This window comes from Parasteatoda tepidariorum, chromosome 5 (genome assembly GCF_043381705.1).
Source record: "Parasteatoda tepidariorum isolate YZ-2023 chromosome 5, CAS_Ptep_4.0, whole genome shotgun sequence".
NCBI lineage: Eukaryota > Metazoa > Arthropoda > Arachnida > Araneae > Theridiidae > Parasteatoda > Parasteatoda tepidariorum.
Window position 1 is genome coordinate 60,696,662 of NC_092208.1, and position 11,694 is coordinate 60,708,355.

Sequence of the window (11,694 nt, forward strand, 5' to 3'; positions counted from 1 at the left end):
TTTAAATTGGTCAGATTTTGCGTAGCTGCAATAAAACTGATTACAATACTTGCTTATTTACACACTTATTTAAAAATTATATATTGTTCCGGTATTTTACTACAATTTAGAGAAATATTTTGATTGCTCATATTCCTGTTTATTATTTTATTTTAATTATAGTTTTTAATCAGATGTTTAATTAGTTTGTTATTCATTCTAGAACTCATTAAACTACTTTAAAATGCTATGAGAATAAGTGTGGTCTATATAAAATAAATAAATAAATAAAAAATAAAAATACAAATAAAAAGAAGAAGAAGCATGTGATTGTTTGATTTGACACAATACTCAACATATTGGTTGCTATTAGAGATTTATGATGACCACATTTCTTATTTCCTGGGACATGTTGAGCCTATTTACTTCGCATCTCAATCACAAAAAAGTCGTCTTTTTTCAATATTTTCTTTAATATTTTTTGTAATTTTGATTAACGTAATACCCGGAATGAGTGAAAAGAATATTAAAACAAGTACGGCTGCCAATGTGTTAATATGCATAGTTTCAATTGAAAATTGCTAGCAACTACCATTGAGTTTCAGTACTAAATAAGATAATTATTTGTTGTTGTTGTTGCTGTCTTGTTTATGACAGTGGTAGATATTTTCAAAAGTTTGGAGAATGAGTTTTGAGTGTTCTGGTGCCTGAAGACTTGATAGGATGTCCTCTGGTGGTCAGTCGAGTTCAAAAATTGCAGTCATAATTCTGTCTGACAGTTGCAAAGATGTTCTGGAGTTAATTGTGTTTGGGGGCAAGATCTGCATATGGGTATAATCTGATCTTGTCTGAGGAAATCTTCATGTCCATGAAATGGCCGTACGGAGTCTTAATAGAGCGAATAAGAGAATTATTTAAGACAGTGATCTATACAAACATTCTATTATATAAGGATCTAAATAATTCAAAAATTTAAACTAAATTACAATCTATTACGCAACTGTAAATTTTTTTTATTTAAATTTCCACCCATAAGGTTGAGTTACAAGCAAACTATGTTTTAATAGTTATATATATTCTTTGCTATATGATAGCAATATAGGTTATTTATTTTATATATTTTTTTTTTCAGAAGTGAAAGTAGTGGAAATTCACGGATCCGAATGAGAGCAAGACCAAGAACTAGGTCAACAACAACTACAACCACGACAACTACAACTGAAGCCGTACCAGAAGAGTATTATTACTATTATGAAGATGACGATGAAGCTTCCAAAAATCAACCAATCGCTACTACAACTAGCACAACTACAACAACCACCACTCCTCGTCCTTCCTTACCTAAACGACCATCCTTGAGCAATCGACGACCTACAGCTGACAGAAATAGCCGACCAACATCAAGACCTGTCATTAAATTTGATATAGAATCACAGTTTGTACCTCCTCCTGAGAAACCAGTTGACGTAATAAAACCAAGTAGCAACAAGCCAAGACCGACATCAAACCGAAATAGTAAACCAACATCAAGATCTGTCGTGAAATTCGATCCGGAATCTCAATTCCAGCCTCCTCCGGAAGAGGTCACAGATACTGAACCTTCTACTTCTGCTCCTAAAAGATTTACAACAAGCACTACAACAGAACCTCCTGGTGGTTTCGGGGACATACCTATTCATCTCCGTAATCGATACAAACCTAGAACGGATGGTCGTTTTATTGATTTCTTGAGAGATCCAAATCGTCCAAGGGAACTGAAAGGTTTTGATTTAACAGACTATCCATTTTATGTGAGAGTTCCTGAGGATATCGTTTTTGAATGTGATGATAAAAAGGACGGTTATTATGCCAGTGTGCCTCATAAATGTCAGGTAACTAATTAATTTGCCATTAAAAATTGTGTCAATAAAAAACTTACTCTTAGGTTTAAAGTGAAATTTGTATATACTAAAAATAGGAATAATTTTGATGACTTCAAGGAAAAGATTTTCATAAAAAAGGTATCTTTTAAATCTTAATTAAGGTCTAGTGAACTAGTTTTTCTGTTTTTCCTTAAGTGTATAATAAAACACAATATTCATTAAAATATTAATACAGAGTTATTAACCTTACATAAATAGCTACTCTGACAATTTGGTTAAAATTTTGTATTGTAGAACAATCAACACTAATTAAAATCTACAAGTTAGAACTGATATCGTTAAAGAGATTTAAATCTCCAAAAAAGTTCATTATACGCAGGTAACTAATGAGTTTTATTTGAAATTCTCCTTTTTTGCTTAAGAATTCTGTTTCAACAAAAATTGCATAACATCGCACAGCACAACACATTCAATTTTTACTGTACAGTTCTTTTTATTAAAATTTACTTACTTTCCTGCTAACGGAAATAATGTGATAAAATTAAAATTAACAAAATTAAAATTAACAAAATTTACTGATTATTACCTCATATTTGCTTTTTTTTTTCCTTTTCATTTTTGTGCCTGCTTCCTTTAATATATCGCAATTTACTGAAGGAGATGCGTTCGTAAGTGCAATATATTTGGTAAATTGTTTCAACGACAGAGCTATGTTGCAATCTGCATTGATTTACCTTTTCATGGTACTACTGCATCAATTAAGTATAAGTATTCAATCTGTCTAAAAATCTCATTGTTTGCGTTTCCTACCTATTTAATGTACAGACGCCAGAAAAATTCACCAATTGAAAAACTCACAATATTTTCACTTACATAATTTTACTGGAGAGGTTTCCTTGTAAGCCGAATTTGATTTTAAATATACCCAATATTAAGTGAATCATAAATTCTGTTGTAATTGAAATTATTTGTATTGTTTTAGTTGTTCCACTACTGCTTTGCTGGAGCCCGTTACGATTTCTTATGTGCCAACTACACCTTATATGATCAGACGACTTTCACCTGCCGTTTTGCCAACAATGTTGATTGTTTGAGCTCTGAGAAATTCTACTACAGAAATGACGACTTGTGGAAGGAGACGACTACAACTTCAGCCCCAGAAACGACAACGAAGAAAAGAAGGCCTCGACCTAGGGACTATGACTACGACGATGAATATGATTACGATGAATATGATGAGGAAGATGAACCTGGACGCAGGAGGCGACCATCGAGGAGGAGGCGTAACAGGAGGAAGAATAAACGCAAGCAGCAAGATGAGGAAGAAGAATAGATGAAGAATATCTTCCTATAGAAACATGTTCTTCGAATAATGAAAAATCATTGACGTTAATTTGAGATGTTTCATTGATATCATAAATAGGTATCTTTGGAATATAGCAAATGTTCGAAAAGGTGGAAAAGAATTTCATTCTTTATCCTTGCATTGATCTTATATCGTTGCCAAATGTTGTGATTGTGGGGCTTAGTTAATTTTAATTAAATGTTCAAATGATGATAGATATGCTTTTAATTCATCGTTCCTTGTGAGTAGTTGAATTTCAAACAATAAAAATAAATTTCTAATGTCAAATTTGACGATTAATTAAAGGCATTGCTATCACATGTTTGTTTAGTTAGTGAAGTATATTTCAATGTAAATAAATATTGTTTCAGTTAGGAAAAGATAAATTGAAAATACTTAAGTTAAATATAATGTAGTTCCTTGCAGTTTTGTTTCATAATTTCTTTTATTCAAATAAAAATAAAACAGTTTTAGTTTATTAATAGCAATGTACCATTTGTGCTGTGATCCATTTAATTTCGAAGCATTGCATTTAAGTAAATTTTTTGTCTTTTGTTGTGCATCAAGGAATTTTTTTTTAAATAGATAAATTTAGAATTATCTGTTTTGAATTTGTTTAAATATCATTGAGCTTTATTGAATGAAATATAAGTAAGTCACTTTTCAATGTATTTTCCAAAGCGTATTTGTTATTTAATTCATTCATTTCTAACGGTTGCTAATTTATGACAATATTCTGTATATGCTGTATTTTGTGTAATTATCTTTTTCTGAGATTTTGTTACAAATAAAATCGTTCAATATTGATAATATTGTCTTATTGTTCGTACTTCAATTTATTTCATTTCATTCCCATTAGTATTTTTTAAATGATTTTTAACAAAATACAGAATACAATAAGTGTGTTTAACATACATAAATAAGTTATAATCATGATACAAGGTCTCTGAAAACTAACTATGCAGAGAGGTAAGCTGAACTAAAATGCTGTAATGATTTCTAATGACATTACAGCTCAAATTTAATTGCAAGGATCTAAAAAAATGATACCTTTCTAGGAGCTAGTATGTTATATAATAGAAAGTAGCGTAATAGTTTTTCTATTTATGTTAATTTTTAATAGAAAATTGGGTGCAAACTAGGAGTTTTTAGGCATTATGGCGATCAGGTGACCGGGATTTGTAGACCAATGTTAGATTTATTTGATTTGATTATGCATAAAATGAAGGGGGAAAAGGGGGGTGAAAGTAAGCTTGTTTAGTTTTAAACTTAAAATTTTAAAACATTTTTTGCTCTTCAAATTTAACGAAAATGATTTTTTAAGCTCTTGGGTCTAAAATTCAGAAAAATACTTTTTTAAATTATTTTTGATCTCAGCTAAAGCCTAGCAACTATATAAATTTATAAGAGTAAAATATTTCTTTTATTATAATCAATTTACATATCCGTAAATACTGCTAGTCTCTTTAATTTAAATAACAAACAACAGTGAAAATAAATTATTAGATAAAAATAATCATTTAATAATCGTCTCGCATTTGAGTTTTATTATTTTGAGATACTCGGTAGACGTTTTGAGAATTTTTCATAATTTTTTACACAATGGGAATGGTTTAAAACTGTTTTCATACCAAAAAATGAATGCCGTATTTTTTGTTCATCTACCTAGAAATACTATATAAAAGAGATTTTTAGAAAAATTAATTTCTTTCAAATCATGCTACAATTTAGAGTTTCTCATAGTGCTTTTACCGTCAATTTCAAAATACTGTCTTGAGGTAGTTTTAAAATGTAATATAGTTAAACTCGTTTATGGCACGAACATTTTATTGTGAATTACTTTTCAAGATTTCTTGACTTACTGAATTAAATCAATAGTCTTGTTGAGCGATTTTTGAATCGTTATTTTTCTTATAAGTTTACCACGCATAAGATCCCCACTCAAAATCAAACTGATGGTTTCATAAGTGAAAATCATGTTATCGCTTAGGTATGCTTAAAAAATATTTATAGAACATTTAAAAAAATATTATTATTGAAAGATTTAATATTCTATATAGTTTTGTTTTGACATCTTGTCATAGATTTAACAACATTTCCTTAGCTGAATTAATTAATGATTTAATAGGTAGATTTATCAACGTCGCAGTAGAGCTGCAGAATGGACTATTGGCGACTAATAATTTAATAGAGTCTGCTTACTAGAGTCATTCAACAGACAAATTAGATTTTTTTTTACATCACAGCAATGGCTTAAAACTGCTCTCATATAAGAAAAATGAGTGTTATTTTTACCGAAAATGCTCATTCCTTAAAATAAGTCAAGTCGTAACAAGAACAAAGCATCAGTGAAATCTGACACACAAAAACAGTTTGTTTTCGCACAAAGTAACAACCTTCTATACTTTAGATATCTATATGTACCCAGATACATTTATGATTTTTTTAAACTATTAGCTTTGATCAAAACATGAAAGATTTTGAAGCAAAGGCTGCTTAAAATTCGCTCGCTGCAAAGTCTTATTTTAAGACGTTCGGAAAATTTCATGTAACTCTTCTTTTTCTTTTTAATATAGTCATAGATCGAAATATCTTTTATTAGGCATCTTCTTGGCAAATATGCATAACTTATTAATAAAGTCTGTTCTCATGGAGTCATCAGCCAGACACTTGCAAATTTTTTTAATATTGTTTTGCACCTAGGGTTCCATGTAAAAATCTGAACGGGATATTTTATGAAAATTTTTATGCAGGCAAAAAATATAATGGAAAAATTTAACAAATAAATAATAGTATTGTCCAAATTATACAAAATTTGAAACCTAGGTGGTGTTAAAGTCGTAATGGTTTAATTGTCTTGATACAGTTGAGAAATCTCACTTGTAGCTATTCTTTTTTCAATTTATAGCTCGGGCATTTATTTGGTATTTCTCAATCAATTTTGCTTATTTTATAAATTAAAAGAAACCCTCAACTACCCAAAACGGTACAGGGGATCACAGAGTTTAAGACCCCACAATTTCGTGACTAACGACATATGGTGCACAAAATAAATACGAAGTAGTCACCATTGCGCACCAACCTCCTTTACCCCACAGTGAAGGCGGTACTCATATATCCTAAGTTGGGTGCGTTTCAAGACGCCACTGCCACTAGGGATCGAACCTCATTACTTCACAATGAAAGTTCAGGCGTTAAAGAGACTGCAAATGACAACACGCAATTTGAAAACCGACAAATTGTATGATGCCTATGAAGAAGTGTTCAAGGACTGGGAGAAAGAGGAAATAATTGAAGAGGTTCCAAAAGAAGACATGGGAATACCTTGTCACTACTTACCTCATCGACCTGTGATAAAGGAGAGCAGCACAACTAAAATCAGGCCCGTGTTCAATGCTTCTTCTAAGAGAAAAGGAGTTCCTAGTTTAAATGATTGTGTAGAAAAAGGGTTAAATTTGATAGAAGTAATTCCCTCAATGATAAATAAATTTCGAAGATATCAATNGACTAACGACATATGGTGTACAAAATAAATACGAAGTAGTCACCATTGCGCACCAACCTCCTTTACCTCACAGTGAAGGCGATACTCATATATCCTAAGTTGGCTGCGTTTCAAGACGCCACTGCCACCAGGGATCGAACGCCATTACTGCACATTGAAAGTTCAGTCTCTTAGTCACCATTGCGCACCAACCTCCTTTACCCCACAGTGAAGGCGGTACTCATATATCCTAAGTTGGGTGCGTTTCAAGACGCCACTGTCACCAGGGATCGAACCCCATTACTGCACAATGAAAGTTCAGTCTCTTAACCTCTACTCCATCACGTTGCCGTTTTACTGTATATTTTGTCTGTCTATAGTTTGTATTTGCAGACAGCTTATGAGGTTTTCTTATTTTCTTTGTACCACAGAATAAATTGATGCTGGTTTCCTCTATAAAAAAAAAAAGACGAAATGAGCATTGACTGAATACCAAAAATGATTTCCTAACTCGAGTCAAACAGGGTAGTGGGTCAGAACAAGGTTCCCTTTTTTTGGTGTCCAGTAGGTGTTATATTCGAGGGGAAGTAAGTAGAATTTAAACCAACATATCACTGCTTAACCACGGGAGTTTGCTTGATTTCTTGAGCTGGTGTGCACAGTTTTCGTTACAATTTCTTTCTCCTTTATCATAACTTCTGATAATTTCGTTACCAAGGTAAGATGCCCATAATTGTTAATATTGTTAGTAGATGCTTATAGTACTCTTAATTGTCTTCAGTTAGGCGTAGTTAAAAAAAACTCCCGTCTGCGCATAGTTACTGATTGACCTAAAGTATTTAACCAGTTTCCGAGCAAAAGTACAATGTCCCAGGGTGGAATGGGAAAGCACCCCACAGTCAATAATGTATTTATATTTGTAATGAAGCAAGGGTGATTTCTTCTTAAACTTAAAGTGATTAAGAGATGAAAATGGTTACTTTGCTTAACCTTGGCGTACAGTAAGGTAGTATCTCACCAGTACTGTCTTAAAGGATTAGACCACTTCAGACCAAACCTTAAACACTTAAAACTACATACTATTACTCATGTGGTACATAGACGATAAAAATAAACTAAACATTGCACATATTTCTCTCAGTTAAGAGTGAAAAACTTACAGAAAAAAACATTACAAGAAACTTATTTTAAAATAAACACACACAAAAAAAATCCTTATTTAAAAAGTCCTCGAAATGTTTCCAAACTTTGGAAATTATCTAAAATCCTTCCCTAAAAGTATGAATAAATTTAAGGATTCAAACAGGATTGGCAATCCTTCTTTGTTTAGATAAATTATGTTAGATTAATTATGGATAGTGGTTTCTACACTAGGGAGCGCTGGAAGCTCTTGACTGCCTATACTTCCAGGTTACTGCTTTTAGTGTGTTTTGAAGCCATTTGACTCGTAACGTGATCATTGTGTTTTGAGACTCTCTTGAGTAATATTTCTCGCGTACGTGTATTTGTAATTAAAAGAAAAATCGTTATAAGAATCATCATTTGAAGATTTTTGATTTCAAGACGTAAAAATCGTCATTTAAAAAAAGAATCGTTATAAAACACTTTTTACTTTGTTAACAATATACCAACAATATATTAAAACAATATGTTAACAATATATTAAACCTGAATGATAATTTGTAAAATGAACTTAATCTTGCTGCTCGAACAATATGCTAACACTAACTTATGATTGTGCATAGCTTGCACCAAGAACAAACAGTAATAAACAAGTAAAAATAGACCAAATGAGAACTGGAAAAAAAGCGAGCTCTTTCTAAATCTAGCAACCATGTCACCTTTTGTAACGATGCATCTCTAAATAACTAAAACAAATTTTCCCTTCAAACTCACCAAAATTACCTAATATAATTAATATCTAATGAAATACAGCAGATTTGAGCTCAGAAATTATATAATTTTTTCTTTTATTAAAATCAAATTTATCTGCTTAAAAATATCGCCTAGCAGAATAAGCTGTAGTAAGAAGCTGTATATTTTCTAACCGAAAGTAGAGCACGTTAAGAGCTCGATATTGTTGTTGTTTACATTTATACTATGTTGTTTACATTTATGGAAAACACCATCTTTATATATTTCTTGTGCATCGTACTAGCCCAATTTTTAAGGGGGATGGAATAAAATTAAGCAGTCACAATAGTTCTTTAATTTTCAACCATAAGAAAAAAAATGTCTTAAATATGCTAAATACCTACAAAAGATTAATAATTTTTTTTTTTATCTCTTCCTTGTTTTCAATTCTAAGCAATTTAAATAGAAGAAAATTCAAAGATATTTTCTTTATTGATCTAAAATAATGAGGTGAACTTTAGGAGATTTCTAATCTTTAAGGAGGATACATACCCACCGCCCCCCCCCAACGATGACCCTGATACAGTGGTTATATAAATTATATTATTTGAATAATAGAATCACTATAGTGTTTATATTATTTATATTTTTTAGCATCGTTTTTCCCATGCGTTTTCATTAGAAACATGGAATTACACCGGTTTCACGTCAATGTCCTCCTCTTTCTTCTTATATTCAGTTGTGTGAAAGTTGCATGATAATTTTACTTTCTGCATAAGAATCTCTTTACAACGATCACTTCGCACGTAAGGAGTGCCTAAAAAAATATACCCAAGTAGCACCTAATATTAGATAACATCAGAAAATCGGCAAAATCTAATGTTATCTTGCACAACTTCTAATATTAGAAAGATACAAGAGGTCGCTGTTTGCTCTGCATTATATAATATTAGATTCTATGCAAACTAATATTATCTAGCGTTCGCCATAATATTACTTTGCGTTAGTTTTGACGCTATATAATATTAGATTTTGTATTTTCTGACATTATTTTGCACTGCTTTTTATTTTTTTGGAGTAAGGAAGAGGAAGATATGGATGGTAGTAGAATAATTCGGCGATATAATTTTACTTAATTTTCTGTATTGTTGTGAAGCAGTAAAACATAGAACAATAGTTTTATGTCATTCCATGTATTATTTACTTAGCAATACAGAAATACTAAATAAAATTATATTAGCGAATTCTGCTACCTTCCATTTTTCTCCTCCTTACTCCAAAGTATATCTTATGTTCAGCTGATTTTTTTGAATATTTCAAACTTAATTAGGAAATATTTTATTGCATCCTTTAATTGACATTTTTTTCTTTTATTCTTACAATGGGTTTTCTGACAAATTTTATATCATTAATAATTTTCAAGTCTTTAATTTTAAAATGTACTCTTATTTAAAAAAAAAATGGGTTTATTTTATCAAAATCTCAATTTAATTTGTTAGTTTGTAGTATATATATATTTTAAATTTGTAACTTCCGCCATGTGTAATTTCACAATTATCATTCATTATTTATATTCTGAAATTATATAATAAAAACCACACTACATAATTATAAAGTTATACATTTACATTTGAACTGAGTAGAAATTTAAACTTAAATTTTTTTCCCTTAATAATATTAAAATTTTTCGATTTTTAAGTGGACATTTCTTGTAATAATTGACACAAATAAAGAACAAAATTTAAAAATATTCAAATTACTTACTTCAACAAATTTACACATATTTTTTCTCTTTCACTTCCTTCTTCTTACTTCCTTCTCTTTTCACTGGAATTGCTAAATGGAGAAATACTTACGTAACTTTATTCTTTCAATATTTGAAATTTTATTTAGCAAAACACCTAAAAACAAAACTTCAACGCAAGGTAGAAATTTTTCCAGGGAATGAAACCGGGAAAGCAAGGGGATCATGAAAATTGCTAATATTTTCTTATAATGTTAAAATAACTTTTATGGGCACATCAGAAATTTTCACCAATCCGATAATTATTTAAAGGTGTTATGCTCGATTAAACTAACAATCGTTGCAAAAAATTTACATAACATTTTAATTTCAAAACTGTCAGTAAATATTTTGTGTTATCTAAATTAAATTTGCACAAACATATAATTGCATACAAGAATAAGAAGAAAAAATAAAATTTTTTACATTATCGTTTAAAAGTTGCCTTAACTATTAAAGATCAAAATTTGACTACAATCAATTACTCTTTTGAGAAAGTTACTATAACAAAATGGATTTTTGATTAAGACAATTCCATTCCTCGTCTTTCTCTGAGTATATAGTATGCGTTATGAAGAATTAGCCTTAAAAAAATATATATTATACATTTAAAAAAGTTGCTTTTGCAAAGAACCTTATATATAAAAATTTAAACAAGATTCTTCTCTGATTTAAATTTTCTGTTTTTTACAATAATGTAAATAAATGTTCTGCTAAATTTTAAATATTAAGCCAAATAAATTTTTACTATTATCATTATTTTACAATTACATTAATTTAAACATCATAAAAATATCTCAAATCTTATCTCAAATTTGAACTGCAAAATTGAAGTAATAAATACAATGCTAGTAGTATAATTGCTCATAAGTTAGAGTTATTGTTTAACAATGATGTTAAAATAAAATTGCTTCTGTTATCTTTAAAATTTCTTGAATTTTCACAATACTTAAACATAACTATAATGACTAGAATAAATTACACAATGCAGTAGTTAAGAATAAAAAAATAAATCAAATCAAATCATGACAAACATTTCACTACTTAATTATTTTATTTTAAAACAAAACACAATATAAATATAACTTCACTAAACTATAAAAGCAATACATTCTTACCATCATTGTTTAATATAAGCTTATCAATATTCTTTTGTTAAAATATAAGTTAAGAACACGTATTTGTAATTAAATAAAATAAATTTTTTTTCTAAAAGCAACAGTAGGACCATGTGTTATCATTTTAATTATTATTATTTTTAAATTAAAAAAAATTTCAAAACTTTACAGTCATTTCATACAGTTTAAAGTTTTTCTTCAATTCAATTTTTTGTTTTTGTGCAACTGAACTATATTTCAGAGCAATAAACTGAAAATCTTTGCTTTAT

General features: G+C 29.7%; 1 protein-coding gene across 1 annotated transcript in view; it reads left to right on the forward strand.

Annotated features, from left to right (window-relative positions):
• Positions 1–3,996, forward strand: part of LOC107446838 (proteoglycan 4) — a 36,453-nt gene extending 32,457 nt beyond the window's left edge. The window contains exons 6-7 of the mRNA XM_021144699.3: positions 1,112–1,850; positions 2,824–3,996. Coding sequence (XP_021000358.2) covers positions 1,112–1,850; positions 2,824–3,174 — 1,090 coding nt within the window. The 3' untranslated portion in view covers positions 3,175–3,996. The remainder of the gene's footprint in view (positions 1–1,111; positions 1,851–2,823) is intronic.
• The last annotated feature ends 7,698 nt before the right edge of the window (positions 3,997–11,694 follow it).